We start from the raw sequence: 18044 nt of genomic DNA, 5'->3' as shown, positions 1-18044 counted from the left end.
CAGCCACAGCCGCTCCCCTGATGCAGACACCACAGAAACCATGATACCCTTGACTGGCCCTTGATTGAGGGATCTTCAGTTCTTTATTACATGCTGGGACAGGGCCCTGGGTTTAGCCTCCCTCTCATCCTCCACATGTGAAACAGTCAGGCCCTCTCCCCTGCCACTTCTTTCTAGGAAGGGATTGTGTCCTCAGTCTGTCCTAGGTCTTTCCTCAGACTGGAGGTCCATCAACCAGGCCTGGTGTGCTTTAGGCTAGTCAGTGCAGTGTCCTCTGCGTCCAGGGCTGGACAGCCCTTGTGATCCCCAAGGTAGGAGGGGTGCAGGGACAGAGAGCTCACTGTTCTGCTCCCGTCACATGGGGGCTTCTCGTGGGTCCTGGCATCAAGATGGTCCTTCACCCGTCAAGTGGCCACATCCCCGAGGAGCTGGCTCAGTCCTTCACAGTTCCTCTCGGACCCGAGGCGGTTTCCCAGCCTTGTCCTGGACCTGCGGAAGCCTGCGGCTGGGGGGTTCTGGAGAAGGGTCTCTGCTGGGCATTTCTTCCTCTTCCTCCTCCTCTTCCTCCTCCTCTGGCTCCTTCAGCAGCTCTTTGGCTTCTGTCCACTCCTGAGCGGTTGGAAGGAGAGCATGGCCCAATCTCCTGCGTCACCTTGCCCCCAGGACCCTCAGTGGGATGTCCTGGCCCCGCCCCTCATCCTTCACACACCAGGAGGGAGAGAACTTCCTGCTCCCGTTCCTCCTCACCTGCTCCCTGTGCTCAGGTGCCCACGTGTGCCACAGGGCCAGGGCGCAGCGCCGTCCCCGAGTCACAGCCCACACACCATGGGGATTCTCTCCACCGGAGCTAAAGGCCACGAGGCGTCCACAGCGAGGACGAACCTGAGCCTAAGGGGTAAGAGCAGGTTCAGTGCCACAGAGGGGGGCTCTCAGAGAACTTGGCTTTGACTCCCTAACGCCAGGAGGCGGGCCAGGGCGCAAGAGTTCAGCTCTCCTGCCCATCACTTCCCATTCCTTAATTCAGGGACGCTCCTGCGGGGGAAATGGGAAGTTGCCTCCACTTGGGGAGCACAAACACCAGACTGAGGCTAGAGGAGTCGGAGCCAAAGGAAAGGGGCCTTCACAGAGGGCCTCCCCACCCCCTGCCCAGGCCTTGACTTTCCCTGCCCAAGCTTTGAACCTCAGGTGTGACGCAATCTGAGGGCATGGACGCGGTATCAGGCTCTGGGGATTGAGGATAAGGATCTTGGGGACATTCTTCCACCTCGGGGAGACCAGGGGTCATTGGTAGCTGGTGGCGGTTAGCAGAGAAGGAGGTGGCTGGGTAAGACAGAGCAGTAGATGACGGACAATCACTGTCCTACTCCTTCTGTCCAATTCCAGCCCCTGGTTTCTACCTGGACTAGGACCTTGGGGACATGTGCGCTTTACCCACCCTCCTTGAGGGAGTGAGGCAAACACTGAAGGCAGGGTTTGGAGGGGCCACTGACATCTCCCGGGGAGCTATAATCCACTTCCGCCAGAACCCCCAAACCCAGACAAGTGGTGGACAGGGCCGGGGAGGCCAGGAAAGGAAAAGATTAAGGGGGACCCAGCCATTTCCCTGTATTTGCCTCTGGGAAGCTTCTGTTTTGAATTCAGAGCCCACAGCTGGGCTCTCCACCACACCCCCACGCCCCCCACCCAGCTTACTGTGACCGTGAGGGCATTGGGCTGTGTGAAGAACAGGTCCCCACCATGGAAGTCATCATTGAGGTAGAGGAGCCCACTGCAGAGGAAGAAGGGTGGCAGACAGTGAGACCCCAAATCGGGTCCACCTGCCTGACCGCCTGGGGGTCTGCCCACCTGTAGTCTCTATAGGTGTAGGCTGGGGGCTCCCGCCAGCACTCCCCAGTGTCAGGGTCCAGAACACAATTGTCTGCATGGACCGGGTGACTGAGGTCCATGCGCTGGTCTTGCTCGCCTGGGAAGCAGAGGGGCCTGGTGAGTGCCCCAGTGCCCATCCACTGCCGCCCACACTCACCCTGCACCTGCCGGGACCACAGCTGGCCGGGTCAATCGCTGGCCCTCACCCGGGCGAGGGAGTCAGAGAGCCCACCAGGGGTGGATGCAGAGGGGGTGCAGGGCCCAACCCGGGGCCAGGGCTGGGGCTGGGGAGGAACGGCTAGGCTCCCTGGTAGTTACCTTCTATGGCGCTCCGGCACACCAGGTGGGTGAAAGAAAGATGCAGGGGCTTCTCTGGGGAGAAGTAGGCCTGTGTCAAGGTCCTCACACGCTCGCTCACCTCCAGAAGGAGCTTAGCCCCCTGACTGCCCACGGCCCCAGCCTGGGCCAGCTGCAAGCCAGGAAAGGAAGGGCAGGAAAGGAGGGGGCCAGGGAAGGGCAGGCCTGCCCCAGCCCCTGCCCTACTTCCATGCTCTCCACCCACGGGTTTGGCCTCAGCGGCCAGCTCTGTCCATCACCCCAAACTGCTCCTTCCATTGGCTCTGCGACCATCACCCAGGTCCCTAGGTCTCAGAATACCTCCCCTCCCACCGCCCTTGACTCTAGGCAGGGGACTCAGGCACTCTCAGTCCACAGGAGATGCCCAGGTCTGGGAGCCCAGCCCCCTGCCTACCCTCTTCTCCAGTTCTGGGCATCAGCCCAGGGAACAGGGGTCTCCTCTCACCTGTGCAGCCTTGAGCACCGTGAGCCCTTCGAAGCGCTCATGGGGGGTGTGAGGGGAGCGGCGGCCACGATAGCCAGACCTGGCTCCAGCCTCAGCAGCGTCCTAAGGAGGAAGAGAGGCGGCCGGGGAGTCTCACTCTCTGGGTCCTAGGCCATCCCCACATCACTGTCCACAGGGCTGCAAGACCTTCCTCCAATCCTCCCACTCCCCGGAAGGGGCTAGAGGCCCCCAGGGTTCTCTGCTGGCTCTCTTCCCTGAGCTGCTGCCCCTTCCCACAGAGCAACTATTTTCAGGCCTATATTGTCACTCTCTGGTAAAGATCTGGAATTCCACTGGCCTACGGGGCTGTGCCCAGAACTCTGGAGAGCTTCCTACAGCAGGGAAGGGGCCTTTGAGAGAGTAAGGCCTGTTGGGGAAAGGGGGCAGGAAGGGCTTGATCATTCATTCCCGATGACCCAAGGTTAGAGGAGTCTTTCCAGAAACAGGGCCCCAGCAGGAAGTTTGACAGGCCAGGTTCTGGCTAGCTCAAGGTGGCTCCCCATCAGCCGAGGTGCCTCTCTCTGACACCCTTGACATACTCTTGGAGGATGTGAGAAACCTTGATGCTCAGCCCCAACTACCACCTACATGAATCCCATCACATGGGTGTCTCCTGATATTTGAATGTCCCTTTCCTGACACCTATTCTTTTGGCTGCTTTTTGTAACCACTACCCAGTTATCCTGTATATAAACCCCATCTCTGAGAGACCACCTACTCACCCAAGCCATCTAACCTTCCATTCTTGTATTTATTCATTCAATAAATTTGTACTGAGCACTTCCTATATGCCAGGCACTGTTCTAGGCACTGAGGACACAACCGTGAACACACTCTCACGCAGTTTATATTCTGAGTAAACAAATAAACAAACCAGATTTAAGGAGCCACTTGAATACGTGAGAGAAAAAAATGTTCCCGGCTTCAGAAACCACAAGTGCAAAGGTCCTGAGGCCAGAATGAATTTAGTGTGATGAACAGAAAGGAGGGCCGATCCTTGGAGTTATTCCTGACTCCAACCTTCCGTTGTCTTCCACCTAGATTTAGCCCTGAACTTCTCTATATTTGACTTTCTAAATATTTCTCATCTGTCCACCTCTCTTCACTCCCTTGAAATGAGGACCTAACCTAAAGCCATGGCACTCCAGCATCACCCAGAAGCCTCTCCTCCTTCTTTTCCCCGTGCATTCTCCACAGTGCCACTAGAGGGATCTCACGGCTTCCTCAGGATGGTGACCCCAGACCCTACTCCATCTAATGCACGCGTGTGGAAAACCTAACCCCTCCTTAAATTCTCCTATGAGCTGTCCACCACGGACCAACTCCTTGGCAGGGGACAGAAGGCCCTTTGTCACTGCGCCTGTGCCTCCACCTCTGGCTTCTCTCCCCTATACTTTCTCTGGATAGCATATAGCCTGAGGACACAGCAAGCGCTAGTCCTGAGCACTTTTTTTTTTTTTTAAAGATTTTATTTATTTATTTGACAGACAGAGATCACAAGTAGGCAAAGAGGCAGGCAGAGAGAGAGAGGGAAGCAGGCTCCCTGTTGAGCAGAGAGCTCGATGTGGGGCTCAATCCCAGGACCCTGGGATCATGACCGGAGCCGAGGCAGAGGCTTAACCCACTGAGCCACTCAGGCGCCCCCGAGCACTTTTTATATTCTCCAAAAGTGTTACCCAGGACTACCTGGGTAATAAAAACCCTAAAAGAACCCACTGTAGTTAGCCCCATTTTACAGATGAAGGAACGAGGCTCAGAGACATTAAAATATGTTGCACGAGGTCACCCAGCCAATCACTGCTGGGGCTGACACATGTTCTTTACTCCCGGAGTTTTCCTCAGTGGTCAGAGGCCCCTCCATCTTCTTTCTTAGGGCCTGGCTCTCCTCCCCTTCTCTGCCTTGTTAACTCATCCTTAAACCTGAGCTCAAGGGGCACCTAGGAGACTCAGGCAGTAAAGCATCTGCCTTCAGCTCAGGTCATGATCCTGGAGTCGCCGGAATCAAGTCCTGGGATCAAGTCCTGTGGCTAGCTCCCTGGTGGCCAGGTCCCCGCTAAACAGGGAGTCTGCTTCTTCCTCTGCCCCTCCCCACCTGCATGCGTGCATGTGTGCACTCGTGTGCATAAGTGTACACCCCCTCTCTTGCAAACAAATACATAAAATCTTTAAAAAAAAAAAGACAGTTTGAATGCGCCCCTCAAATGCCCCCCCCAAGAAAGCCTTCTGTGACTTGGCATTTCAGCACTTATATTTGGCTGGGTACATACTGCTTTTTTTTTTTTTTTTTTTAAAGATTTTATTTGACAGAGATAGAGATCACAAGTAGGAAGTGAGGCGGCGGGGGGGGGGGGGGGAGGGGGGCATGGCAGAGCAGGCTCCCTGCCGAGCAGAGAGCCCAACACAGGGCTGGATCCCAGGACTCTGAGATCATGACCTCAGCCAAAGGCAGAGGCTTAACTCACTGAGCCACCCAGGCGCCCCAAAGGTACATGCTTCTTGTAGCCACCCTCCCCACCCCCGCACCCCCGTCTACCAATATGTCTCACTGTCTGATGCCTCCTCTATCCAGGGAGCTCCTGAACGCATGTCTGAGATTACCTACCTCCCCCCTGGAACCCAGCAGTTCTGAGTACACAGCAGATACTCAGTAAGTGTGTGTAGAAGGCAGGCTAACCTAGAATGAAGATGGAAGCTTCCCGAAATGGCGGACTCAGCCTGGTCGATATGGATCATTCCACCCAAACTCGCAGGGGATTCAACGGGTGGGGAGAGTAACCCGTATGCCCCCTCAGCCGCTGGCCAAGCCTTAATTAAACTCTTGGCCAACTAACCAAGGAATCCTCACCTGCACACTCACTCTATTTTATGCCCTTATGTTTTGTTTTGTTTTGTACTTTCTAAGAATTTCTCGCAAGATCCTTCTGTAAAGAGTGTCCATCCACCCTATGCCAGCTAAGTTGAAAGGAAAAGAACGTGTTCCACCGTGGTGGGGAGGGGGGGATGCGGGCAAGCGCCAAAGCTGCTGGAGAACCAGAGAGGGCAGGAGGGGGATGCTGTGCCAGAGGTCCCTAAACAGCCGAGGGTGCCACCTACTCACAGGTCTTCTTACCTTGGCCAGCTGCAGCAACACCCCGCACTCGGTGGGCGTGAGCAGCCCGTCCAACACCACCCGCTCTGACCCATTCAGCTGTCTTGCATCCTGGGTCAGGGTGACTCCCTCCAGGAGGAGCACATCTGCAGGAGAAGGGACAGGGCAGAGGGGGGTTGAGCGCCCCCTGAGGGCAGACCCATCGGGCCAGACCCTTGAGGCTCCTGCTTCCTGCTCTCCCAGGGACCTACCCTTCCAGTGAGTCAAGGGCTTCGGCTGTGGCGGCTCATGGTCCCAAGGCCTCTTCTCTTGATCCTCTCTCAGGGGTGAGAGATGTGCTCAGTGCATGCCCGGCCTTGCAGACCCATCTTCCCCAGACCTCCCAGGACCCCTCCCTCGCCTTCAGCTCAGGCCAGTCCCCTCCTACCATAGGGCATCTCCTACCTGAGCTTTTCTCTAAGTGCCTCGGGGATGACAGCTGCTGGAGTCCAGGGATCCTGGGAGAGCCAGGAAAAGTGCCATCACCCACCAAGTCCAGCCCAAATTCCTGACATTATTCGACTCCAAACTACCACACTGAGGTCCTCCAGCTTCCAGGAGGAAGGCAGAGGTGGGAAAAGCTCTGGCCTCATTGTCCGGAGCCCCGGGAGCTGGGCCAAATTCCACCAACATCTGCTCGTGTGGCACTACTGATCAGGTGGTTTTCTAACAGCTTCTTCCATGGAAGCGGAATGCGTGGAGATTTTTCATGTAAGGTTCACAACATTACGTATTAATGTGCCTATTTTGCAGTGGAAGAGACTCAAAGACACAGAGAGGTAAAGTAACACGCCCAATAACACACAGCTAGCAAGTGACAAAACTGGGATTCAGACTAGCTTTCGAGGGGTACCGGGGTCTCTGTTGGTAAAGCATGTGACTCTTGATCCTAGGGTCCTGGGTTCCAGCCCCATGTTGGGTGTGGGACCTACCTAACATACACACATAGATATATACTAAACTAGCTTTAGAGTCCACACTTGGAGCCAGCGGTTCTCAACTAGGGAGAATTTGTCCCCCAGGGTTAGGCAATGTCTGGAAACATTTTTGATTGCCACGACTCAGAGATTACTTTTGATATCTACCGGGCAGAGGCCAGGGAAGCTGCTGAACGTCCCACAAACCCCAGGCAAAGAATGATCCCCTACAAAGAATGATCAGGTCAAAATGTCAATGGTGCCAAGAAGATGGGGAAAATGCTTTATGTTATTGTCCTAGCAGAGAACAAACCCTCTGCCCTTCAGTTTCCTCATAACAACAACAACAATAGTAAACAAAGCAGCAGGAACAGAGCCTTCCCTACTATGTAGCAAATGATATGGCTTCAATAGTTCTATGAGAAAGGTCTGATGAGCCCATTTTACAGGCAAGGAAATTGAGGCGGAGGCAAGTGAAGGTCCAGAGCTTATTTATGGCAGAAAAGAGACCAACACTTAGGCCTGCATGACCCCAAAGCCACCCTCTACTACGGGCACCCGCCTCTGTCCCTGAGACACTGCAGACCCCTCTCCAAGTGTCCCAGGGGTGTGGGGACTGGGAAGCCTTGTTGCAAACCGCAGTGACATAAACGTAGGGCATCACTGTTCCCTTCCTCCTGGGGGAGCACCAAGTGGCAGGATGGGACAAGGGGAGATACTCACAGGATCCTGGAAGCTGGCCCCCAGGTGCTCCATGGCATAGTACAGCTGTCTCTTCTCCCCCAGGGATCGTAGGATGAAGCGCTGGATGTCCTGAGGTGGGGTGGGCATCAGGGGGAAAGGGGTAAGGTGAGGAGTGAGGAGAAGTCGAGTGGGGCAGGGAAGTTAAGGCATGGCAGGCCCAGGTTCTAGGGGTCAGCCTGCACGCTCCTAAACCCTTCCCTGTGCCTTCCTGTTCAACAGTTTCAGGGTATCTGTGCTCAATGTGTGTGTGTGGGGGGGGGGTTTGGGGGAGGGAGTGCCTGTGGCACAGGAAGGCACATGAGGGAGGGCAAGTAGGGGTGAGGTGAGGGCAAGAGGGGAAGGGCTGGCACTTGGACTCAGAAAGTCAAGTCTGCAATGGGGAGCAGGGAGGGGAGACAAGACAGATGCTGGGCTTGGGGTTGCCTGTGGTGCCTAGCTGTGGGGACAGAGTCAAGGCTACTTCTCAGTTCTATTTGATTTAGGGTTACCTCATAGGGTGAGCATGGGGCAGAGGGTTACCTCTCGTGGACCGAGGCCAGGTCTCGGCTCTCCCAGCTGGGCCTGGTACTCATTCAGAGCCTTCTTGGCAGGCTCGTCCTCCGGGTAGAAGAGCAGAACACTCAGGACATTTTCCACAGCCTGGGACAGATTCCCCACTGGAGACAGAGCAGTAGGGCGGGGTGGGGCACAGAGTGAGAATGGCAGCGGTCCCTGGGCAGAGGCAGGGAAAACAGGTGGACAGAGGCAGAGCCAGAAAAGTGGTCTCCTGACGCCAAACAACTCCAAAACTCCCCTCCCACCTGGCCAACGCAGTCAGCCATCGCTTCTTTCCAAAGCTCACTCAAACATACCTGGGCAGGATAGGCAGAGTTCAAAGGGAAGGAAGAGAGAAGGGAATTAAAGAAGATGAGAAGCAGCAAGGGCAGAAGGACCTTTCCATAACGGTGCCAAAGGAGAGCCAGGGAGAGTCCTCCTGACCAGCTACAGATTGAGAGACAGATGGGAGGGATGGAGAGAATGAGGCTCAGGATATGGACAGAGAGACAAACCTTCACTTCCCCTGTTTCCAACCCCAGTCACCCCCAGGGCTCACCCTTCCCCAACTGACCCTGAGCATGGGCCTCGTGCAGCCGCCTCAGCTGGCTGGGAAGGAAGTCAGGGACAGGGAAGCTGCGTCCAGGACGTGTGGCCACGTCTCCCACACAGCGCTGGCGGCACTGCAGGACCCGAACCCAGTGGCCTGCAGACAACACACGTGAACCATTTGGCTTGCAACACTCTTTTCCGTGGGGCTGTGAATCCCCAGCTCCTTACCGGCAATGGTCTCATAGAGGCCCCCCTGGCTCCCAGCTCCTTCCTCCTCTTCTTCCTCCCTCTGCTGCTCCTCGGGCCCCTCACAGCCAGCCCGGCAGCTCTCCATCTGGGCCAGGCTCTCCTGCAGGGCCTCCTCCAGCCTGGGCAGTGCCAGTCCTGCCTCCTGGCGCCCTAGTAGCTCCAGGCCATGGTCATAGGCTGCCTGTGGGGGAGGGGAGTGGACAGTCACCCGAGCTCCTGGAGGCAGGGTGCCAAGCAAGACTGGGAAGCAGAAAGAAGGGGAGGGGTATTGGTCACATCTGGGGCATGGACTCCAGGTCCCACTTCACCTTGGAGAATATAGGGCCTCAGGATCAGAATGGACATACAAAGGACTTTAGGGATCCTTGGGAAGGCCTAGAGAGGGACTCTCCAGGCAGGGTTACCAAGGACAGTACTCAGGTCTCCTGATGCCTGGGCCACACAGGTCCCAGTCCAGTGAGCCCTGTCTACCTGGCCAAAGGTGTCTCACCCAGTGTGGTGGTGTCTCCAGGTCCCGGAAGCTTTGTGGCCGCACCCGGGACATGCGTCTGTACTTAGCCATGTCCTCCCGCATCTGCAAGTGTGTTGGGTTTGCTACAAAGAAGGTGTGCGCTGCAGCCGCTGCCAGGTCCAGCTTCTTCAGCTGAGAAGCAGGGAGGATGAGGATCAGTGCCCTCCTGCAGGGGTGTCAGACCTCTGCCCACTCACTGCCGCCCCCCCCCCCCCAACCACACCTGGAACTGCCCCAGAACCTTATGGAAGACTTGTCAGTCAGAACTGATTACTTCCCAACCTCCAGAGCCCCCAGAAACCAGTACACTGGGGAAGCTCAGGAAAGAAGGGTTTGAAGACTTTGGAGTGGGTGCCATACCGCAGAGGCAACTCAGGGTCTCCCTTTGGTAGACAAGGCGGCGAGTGATGGCTAAAGTGATGTGGGGAAGTGGAGGGAGACCCGAGCGACCGGCAAAACCCGCAGGTCTCTAGGACCCTGGGCTGAGGTGTGTGTGACCAGCCCCCCCAACCCCAGCCACGTAGGCAAGAGCTACCCAACTGGTAGCTGCGCAGTGTCCACTGCCCGCCCCGCACATGCTCGGCGTCAGGGCGGAGGAGCCGTGCCCCTGCCCCGCAAAGCCTCACACTCAATTCCTCTCTCCCCGTGCTTCCTGTGCCGCTGCGGGGTTCCTCCATCCCCTCCACTTCCCTCCTAGGAAGAGGCGGCTATCATTCCACGTAGATCTCAGGAAGACCTAACGTTTCAGGCCCCTTCCCTCCATCTCCAATCTGGTCCCCACCCCCTCAGGATTCCATCCAGCCCCGCTCCAACTCTGCTCCCACTCTCCCTTAAGCTGTCCCTCGGCGACCTCAGTGGGTACTTGACGCCGTTTGGATGGGACAGACTCACAAGGAGAGTGTCCGCTGACCGCCCCCACCCCCCAGCCCCACCCCGAGGCCCGGGCGCCGGCATTCCGTCCCCTCCCGGCAAGCTCCACGTAGCGGCGCAGCACGGGTCAGGGCAGGACCCCCGAAAGGGGCCCGGGCGGCTCCCGCACCTGGTAGTAGGCCCTCTGCAGGTAGTTGTAGGGCTCCCGGCGGCGGAAGGCGTCCCGCAGTGCGCTCCCCACGCGGAGCCGCGCGGTGCCCCCGGGGCCCAGCCTCTGCGCCCCGCACTGGGTCAGGCACTCGGCCCGGCGGAGCGCCGCGCGGAGCAGCAACCGCTCCCAGGCGCCCTGCGCAGAGCCGGGCCCGGAGTCAGGCCCCGGGGCGTCAAGCAACACGGCGGGGAGAGCGGCCCCCGGCTCGGCCGCACAGCGCGCCCCGCAGTCCTGCCGCGCGCGGCCCAGCGCCGCCTGGCTCCGCAGCGCCTCCCGCAGCAACGCCACCGCCGGCGCCCAAGCCCCGGCCGCGTAGGCGCGCAGCCCGTCCGCGTACAACAAGTCGGGGGCCTGGGGGGGCGCCCCCGGGGACAGCGGGACCAGGCCTGGGGGCTCGGGGGAGCCCGGCGGGGGCAGCAGCAGCAGTAGCAGCAGCAACCGGAGGAGCCGGAGCATGGTGCCAGGGGCGCCGGCCAGCTGCCTAAGCGGAATGCGGGAGCCGAGAGGGAGAGAGAGGGAAGGGGGGAGGAAGAGGGAGGGGAAAGGAAGGAGAGATGGAGAGGAGGGAGGAGAGGAAGAGAGAAGGAATGAGCGGGGCCACGGAGAGCTGATGCGGCCCAGACTCAGCCCTGGCAGAGGCCAGTGTGAGAGCCAGAGAAGTCGGGAAGCCTGGCAGAAAGTGGAGAAAGCAGTGTTTAAGAGGAGGGACAGTGTGGGACGAGGAACAGGCCCTGAAGAACAGATGGCAAACGGCTGGGACTGGAGGCTGGGACTGGAGCGGGACTTGTGCTTTGGAAAACATCCTGGGAAGCCTCTTAGGACCCTTGACTCCAACTCCTGGGCCCATGGGGTCAGAGTAACCCTGCAGCTGTGTTCCTCTCCGCTCTGTGCCTGCCCTACCTCCACTCTTGGGTCCAGGACAAGGAGAGTGGATACCTCCCCCACACCCTCTTTTTTGGAAAAAGAGCCTTAGAATGCAGCATGAGATGCAGGCCTGTGACACCAACTCAGGCAAATCCTTTCCTGCCCAGAAAGTGAGGCCTAGGTGGATCTGGGGGAAGGAGGGGAGTTGGGGCATGGCACTTGGAATCCCACTCTGAAGCTACTTCACAAATCTGGACAGAGATCCTTCACACCCCAAAGCAGCAAACTCGAGTGTCTCTCCATGCCCACGTCCATGCCCAGCACAAGATGCTCTTATAAGCCTGTCCCTCTGCATGTCTTCATGTTTGAATTTGTCTTTGTCCGGGCATCTTTTGGTGCCTCTAGTCACTGCCCCTACTCTATTTGGTCTTCTATGAGCCATTCCACCCCCAAGCCTCCCATCATACCCTCTACCACCCTAGCACACAGGACACCGAGGTTTCCATGGTAACACTTCAGGCTTTAATACATTTTGCTAAGAATGATGGAAGGTGAGTAGGACATCTGGTCACTGAGATGGGAGACAGCATCGGGCTCCAGGCCCCAGATCCAATGCCCATCTCCACGGAGTCTGGAGGTGTTACTCACCCAGGGCCTGTCCTCTGAGTCCTGCAGGCCCACTTGGGCTCAGAGGGTCAGCTGGGGGAAAATGGGATTACCTGGGCCCCAGGATCCTCCCCAAGGTCTTGCACTCCCCTCACCTCCTGTCAGGGAGCAGCGTCTCCCTGCACTCAACCCCAAAGGAAGTCCAACGGCTCTATTGTCAGGGGACCCAAGGGAGAGCCTGCGGGGTGAGAGGCCCAGGGGCCTGGGCCGGCGAGGAGAGGGCCCTGGCGAAGCAGTCGGAGAAGGCAGAGGTGTCTCATCAATGAAGGTGGTGATCTCTTCCCGGAAGAAGCCAGGATCCCGTGGGGGTCCCCCACCTGACCCCAACATCCCACCCTCCAGGAATTGGCGAAGGCTGGCCAGCCCCCCACCTTCAGCTTCTTCCTCATCCTCCAGCCTTTGTCTTCGCCCCAGGTACTCAGGAGGGCCCCCCAGGGCTCGGCTCTGAACCGGAAGGACCCGGATGTCATCAGAGGATGACCACTTATGCAGGATGGAGCCTGGTGCCCGAGGAGTAGAGAAGATGTTGGTCTCATCGTGGGACAGACGGCGGGACAGAGGGACCTGGGGAGAGGAGCAGGTAGACTCAGGGGTGCTATAGGGACAAAGGGGGGTAGAGGCAGGAACCAAAGCGGGGACTTGGCAAGATGCCTCTACCCCCTTAAAATTTTGCAAAACATTCTCTGATGGGCAAACCTGGTTCTGAGGGGTCAGAAGGGGAGCGTCTCTTGCCACACCTTTCTTTCACCTACCCCTTAGGGGCCTTGCAGGTCAGGGCTAGGGAGTGGGGAGTCGGGATTGTCAGCAGAGACTGGAGACAAGTAGTAAGGGGGTACCCAGAGAAGGAGGTACACTCCCTAGCCCCATACCTGTAAGTAGTGGACCCTCTCAAGAGGGGGAAAGAGCATGTGCCTTCCAGGCAGCAGCTTCACCTGGGAAGGGTCCCTGCCCCCTGGTCCTGTGGCACCATTAGCATCAAAGCGCACTTTGCACACTCGGCCGTCTGCATAGTCATCACAGCCTCCATCTAGGAGAGAAGAGGGGCAGGGTGGTTACAGACAGGGAATGCCCACGCCCCTCCCGGCCCCCTTTAAAACCTCCTGCCCCCTTTATAAGCTTCCGGGAGAATCCTGTTCCCACTAGTCTATAATCTCTAAGAGGAAAAGCAAGAGTGTCTAAGGTCTGCTGCATTCACTGCTAAGTCCCTAGTGCTTCATACATATAGACAAATTCACTGAAACAGTTACAACCCCGCCCCCAAGAACTGTCCCTATAGCTGGGGGGGGGGGGTGTCTCTCTCAGGGAGCTTAGCCTCCCCTCTGTACCACAGCCTTCCTTTAGGGTTGTCTTAGGACTCTGGACTGTTTCTCAGGCACTCGGCCTGGAGTGCGGAGGCAGAGCTGGGTAGTGTGGGCTTCCGGAGGGAAGCCGCCGCCGGGTGCAGGGAGCCCTCGGTGCAGGAGGAAGCCGTGGGTGCACATCGGGGTGCGTGATTAGAGAAAGGGGGAGACTGGAGTCAGCCCAGGGGCGGCGCAGGTTCCGTCCAGCAGGGGGCACTCCAGGGGAGCCCGTCCCCGCGCAGGGAAGGGCCAGTAGGAAAGGGAGCCGAAGCCGGGGAAAGCCAAAGCCCAGGCCTTCCTCTGACCGTCATCGCCATCCTCTTCGGACATGATGGCCACGCACTGCTCCCACACCGTGCGCACGTCAGCGCGGTAGCGCTCGCAGGACCAGATGAAGGAGGGCAGCAGCAGCGTCTGTGCCATGGAACACCACAGCACCGCCAGCACCATCCAGGGCGGAGCCGAGTCCGACTTAAGGGAGAAGAAGCTCACCACCTAGCGGGAGGATGGGGAATGGAGCGGGGTCACCACCGGGCGCACAGAGGTCCCACTTGACCCCAGATCCAGTATTCTAGTGCAGTGGGTGGACAGACGGGAAAGGATCGCCCACTTCTCAGAGGATCATGACAGAGGCAAAGTCGGAGGTGGAGATGGGATGAACAGAGGGGAAGGGACTGATTCAGAGGAAGGTCAGGGGTCAGGGACTGGAGATAAAGCCCTGAGGTCCAGAGGGATGGAAGCAGACGTGATACAGAAAACTTGAACACAGACAGAAATTCAGGAACCGGGACTAGACAGGGATGCAAAAAGCTGGGGTGGTGGCGCGAGCTCTCTGGGTTTTCCACTGGAGTGCTCAGAGACCCTGTGGTGTGTCCCCTAGAGCGTTAGGGAATGGGGACGGGAGCTGGGCTGCTGGATGGTAGGTCCGGGGGCTGAAGTGTGGAGCCATAGGAGAGATGGAGGATGGGTAGTGGTGTGAGCACTAGAAACCGGAAAACAGAAGACGAGGCTGGGGGTAACAGGAATGAGGAGATGGGTGATAGAGGTGGGGAGGGGGCTTACAGATGTAGTGGGGGTGGGCAGAAGAGAGGAAGGCGAATGGCTAAGCTGTTGTATGTCTGATGGGCTGGGAGGTCAGGTGAATGTGCTGGGGCCTGGATATCGGGGAGAACCGGTGGGGGACCCCAATCTCACCAGGATGGGCACCCCTGTGAGCGAGTCATAGAGAAAGACGATGGCGCTGACCAAGTTGGTGACCTGCAGGGATGTCTTGGCTGACTCGGAGCCATCCAGCGAGGACCGCCGCTTCCCTCGGGCATCCTCCACCACGATGGCTGGCACCTCGAAGGCCGGCCGGGTCCCCAGCCCCCCGGCCCCACCCCCCTTGGCCCCACCCCCCACCCCTGCTCTCCGGGCCAGCCGCGCCCTTCGGGGCCGGGCCCACAACGTCTGGTAGAAGGTGATGGCCACACAGACCAGCCCCATGACAATGCCCCCAAGGAGCAAGAGGCTGAAGCAGACACCAAAACCCAGGCCGATCTTGGAGACTATGAACTGGCAGCCGCGGGCGTAGTAGCGCTCGCCGTTGTTGTGCCAGCCGATGGAGGGCAGTGTAGAGAGGATGAAGCTGACCATCCAGATGCCCATGACCGCGTGCAGTGCCTGCTTCTTGGCGTTGCTGAGGCGGTAGTTGACGGGCCAGCGCACCATCCACATGCGGTGGTAGGAGAGTGAGGCGACTGTGAAGCAGGTGGCCAGGGCCAGGGTGTAGTAGGTGGACACGAACACCTTGCAGATGCTCTCATTCCAGTCGTAGTCGGAGGAGGCCTGGCGCCGCAGCTGTACCACGGCGAAGGTGGTAAGGGGCACGGCCGCCATGAGTATGTGCGTGCCCGCCAGGAAGCAGAGCAGTAACTCCAGTGGCTTGTGCTTCTGCTGCTTGGCCGAGATGCTAAGAATGATCCAGGCATTGGCCAGCAGCGCCAGGAGCCCACAGGCCAGCCAGGACAAGGCGTTTGAGCGCAGGGAGGCCTCCTCTGCCCCTGCCCCTCCCCGAGCCATCCTATCCTCCGGCCCCCCCACCCCCCTTTGGACTCCTGGGGGTGGGGGCTGGGTCTCACCCAGGAGCCCCACTCACACGCACGCCCATGATGCGTACAATCCCTGCCCCTTGGTGAAGCAGACCGTCCCTGGGCCTACCCGGCTGCTCAGCATTGCATGACTGACCCAGCTAAGGGGCAGTGTGGAGGGCAGGGTGGGGAGGAGACCGAGGGTCAGCAGAGGTGGTCCTCAGCCTCCATAGTGGGTGGGAACCTTCCTGAAGTACCCCTCCCGTTGATGGGGAGGCAAGCTGATTGCTTTCCCAGCTATGAGGTTGACTGAGCGGCTCTGGTCCCCATGCCAGGACTTCTGGGTCTCTTCGTCCTCTGGTTCTTGACTAGTCAGGGATCTTCCAGGTACCCCAAGGGGTGTGGGGGGTGAGGCTCAGCCACCTGGACAAACTACAAGGGAGAAAGGACAGGTGGGAGGGGAAGAGCAAAGGCAGGGCCTAGGCTGGCCTCGGACAGATGTCTTGTGCCCCCCTTCTCTGGAAACTTATAGAAAGTTATAGAAATAACTGATTACTAGGGGTCATAGGGTCATTCAGAACATTCTCCTGCCTTAAGTCGGATGGCCAGTCACATAGCCCACACAGTTCAAGAGCCCTGCTTTCCAGACCAGCAGGAAAGAAGATATTCTAACCTCCTGTCTCCTATCCCTTTCCGCCCTTTTTCCTCCCTCTGGCATTCCCAGGTCCCTTCTTATATCCCCTGCTCAGTACTATTCAATCCCTATCTTCATGTCCCTGACTCTCTCTTCAGACCTACTGCTGGCAGGTGCATGACTTGTTTCTTTTTTGAGGTTCCTGGTAAACTGGGATATGTATGCTATCCCAGCTCTTCCCCAGCGTTCCAGCTCCTGGGCCCAGGGGTCTTGGTGCCCAGCTCCATGTCCCCAAGCCTGTGTGATCCTCCTCTAGCTCATGGGGGATCTGGGAAGATGGGAGAAAGGAGGCTGGGACCAAGGGGAGGGGGGTTAGGGAACCCGAAGGCGGGGAAACCGCTGACATCAGAAGCATCCAGAAATGGAAAGATGGGGAACTAGGGGGAAGGAGGAGAGTTTGAGCAGAAGAGAAAGAAAGAGGGGGCAAAGTGATAGTATCTGAAAATAGAAGGAAAGCCCCAGAGACCCCGGGAGAGGAGGGTTGGGAAGGAAGAGGGGCTCTGTGAAAGGAGGGAGCAGGAAACAGGGAGACTGAGAAGAAAAGCCCAGTGTTCAATAAGGTGCTGACTCCCACCCATAGACCTCCATTCTTTCCTCCCCTGCCCCAGCCTCAGTTTCCCTCTGATAGGAAGGAAGATAGTCCTGAATTTTGAGAAGCTGAGCTTCGGTGATTCCTGGGGAGGGGGCTAAGAGGAAATCAGGTGAAATCCTGAACAGAGTGGAGGCAAGAAGGATGAGCTAATGACTTTGGGGGGGAAACAAGGGTAAAAGTGGGGCACAGCAGTAAGAGGGTCTACTTCCTGTGGAAGACCTCAGACCCTTGCCCTCCCTGAGAAGTCCTAGTCCACCCCCCACCTTTGTTCCATCCGGAGCCCAGTACACCCTAGTTGCCATGGTAATGGCCAGCCAGAGGGAGGTGGAAGGAATTGGTCAGAAGCGCCCCCCCACTACTCTCCCCTACAGCCTCGCACCCCTTTCCACCTACCCCCCACCCAGGTCCAGCGGGTGGGCTGTGAGACGGGGAGTCAGAGAGGAGGGAGGCAGGAAGGATGTGAAGGACAGAGAGGAGGTGAAGGACAGAGAAAGATCAGAGGAAGGTGGGAGGAGGATCTGGGGGACTCCACAGCGGACAGGGGTCCCTCGCCCTTCGGGGTGAAGGGGTAAGGTCAGGCGGCTCCTCCCTCCCGCCACCCACCGTGTACTCCCGGGCAGAGACAGCAGGTGGCTGGGGAGGAGGGGCCGGCCGGAGGGGAGAGGAGGCGGGTGGGGAGGAGGGGGCTGCGGGGATGGGGGCCGCGGGGATGGGGGCTGCGGGGCGACAGGGCCGGGGTCGTCTTACCTCTGGCTGAGTCCGGCACTGCCATGGAGACCGCACTCCCGACGCGGCTCGCCCGGGCTCCCGCCGCCTGCCGGCTCCAGCTCGCCCGCCCTCCTCCTCCCCTCCCTCCTTCCCTCCGGGCCTCCCTGCCCCCCCCCCTCGGTCCCAGCCTCCCGGGCTCGGTCCGCCGCTCACTCAGCCTCTGCCCCCCACCCCAGGTCTTTCGGAGCACCCCCCCTCTCCCGGAGACACGCCGCCCGTGAGCCCCGGGTCAGGGGGCCGGCAGGGAGCTGCTCGGGGGGCGCGGGGGCGAGTGCGGGGCGGGGAGCTGGACGGCGGCGACTTGGAGGGGGAGGGGCAGGGAAGGCGCCGGCAGGGAGGGGGCGAGGACGCTGGCGGGGAACCGGCTTCATTGGTGAGACGGTTCGTGTCCTGCCCCCACCCCACCCCGCTTTTCGACACGAACACCAGCTCAGAGAGGCAGCTGGTGGTGCTCGGGGAGGAGGAAGCGTGTGTGTCAGTGTGTATCCGTGAAGGCTGCGCCCGCCTGGAGTGTAGCGCGGAGGGGCAAGTGCTAGAGGGTTTGCTGCTGGGGCGGGGGCGCGACACTGGTCTCAAAGAATGCACCCCCCCCCCCATACACACAGAGACCGCTTCTTCCTCCTGGAACA

The 18044-nt window shown here is 58.8% G+C and overlaps 2 protein-coding genes across 2 annotated transcripts; both read right to left on the bottom strand.

Annotated features, from left to right (window-relative positions):
• Nucleotides 1-44: 44 nt before the first annotated feature.
• On the bottom strand, nucleotides 45-11047 carry P3H3 (prolyl 3-hydroxylase 3). Its single transcript, XM_059184659.1, has 15 exons — nucleotides 10381-11047; nucleotides 9321-9473; nucleotides 8810-9011; nucleotides 8604-8735; nucleotides 8015-8151; nucleotides 7475-7564; nucleotides 6240-6292; nucleotides 6047-6114; nucleotides 5817-5941; nucleotides 2669-2770; nucleotides 2185-2335; nucleotides 1846-1963; nucleotides 1693-1768; nucleotides 748-888; nucleotides 45-609 (listed from the first exon to the last, which is right to left on the bottom strand). The coding sequence occupies exons 1-15, from the start codon at nucleotides 10876-10878 to the stop codon at nucleotides 442-444; spliced, it is 2214 nt and encodes a 737-aa protein (XP_059040642.1). The 5' UTR covers nucleotides 10879-11047; the 3' UTR covers nucleotides 45-441.
• Nucleotides 11048-11785: 738 nt separating this feature from the next.
• On the bottom strand, nucleotides 11786-17818 carry GPR162 (G protein-coupled receptor 162). The gene is made up of 5 exons (XM_059184661.1): nucleotides 17395-17818; nucleotides 14487-15793; nucleotides 13598-13787; nucleotides 12822-12979; nucleotides 11786-12516 (listed from the first exon to the last, which is right to left on the bottom strand). The coding sequence occupies exons 2-5, from the start codon at nucleotides 15351-15353 to the stop codon at nucleotides 11974-11976; spliced, it is 1758 nt and encodes a 585-aa protein (XP_059040644.1). The 5' UTR covers nucleotides 15354-15793; nucleotides 17395-17818; the 3' UTR covers nucleotides 11786-11973.
• Nucleotides 17819-18044: the final 226 nt, after the last annotated feature.

This window comes from Mustela lutreola, chromosome 8 (assembly GCF_030435805.1).
Source record: "Mustela lutreola isolate mMusLut2 chromosome 8, mMusLut2.pri, whole genome shotgun sequence".
In the NCBI taxonomy this organism is placed as follows: domain Eukaryota; kingdom Metazoa; phylum Chordata; class Mammalia; order Carnivora; family Mustelidae; genus Mustela; species Mustela lutreola.
This window is presented reverse-complemented; position numbering and strand designations above follow the sequence as displayed.

What these genes read in the sequence shown, in the direction of transcription:
- P3H3 (XM_059184659.1), bottom strand. Translation starts at nt 10,878, where the DNA reads ATGCTCCGGCTCCTCCGGTTGCTGCTGCTACTGCTGCTGCTGCCCCCG. An exon ending in TGGAGACACCACCACACTGG is followed by an intron (nt 9,012 to 9,320) that starts GTGAGACACCTT and finishes CCTCCCCCACAG; the next exon opens with GCAGCCTATGACCATGGCCT. An exon ending in CCTCTATGAGACCATTGCCG is followed by an intron (nt 8,736 to 8,809) that starts GTAAGGAGCTGG and finishes TGTTGTCTGCAG; the next exon opens with GCCACTGGGTTCGGGTCCTG.
- GPR162 (XM_059184661.1), bottom strand. Translation starts at nt 15,353, where the DNA reads ATGGCTCGGGGAGGGGCAGGGGCAGAGGAGGCCTCCCTGCGCTCAAAC. An exon ending in TCACAGGGGTGCCCATCCTG is followed by an intron (nt 13,788 to 14,486) that starts GTGAGATTGGGG and finishes TCCTCCCGCTAG; the next exon opens with GTGGTGAGCTTCTTCTCCCT. An exon ending in AGAGGGTCCACTACTTACAG is followed by an intron (nt 12,517 to 12,821) that starts GTATGGGGCTAG and finishes TCCTCTCCCCAG; the next exon opens with GTCCCTCTGTCCCGCCGTCT.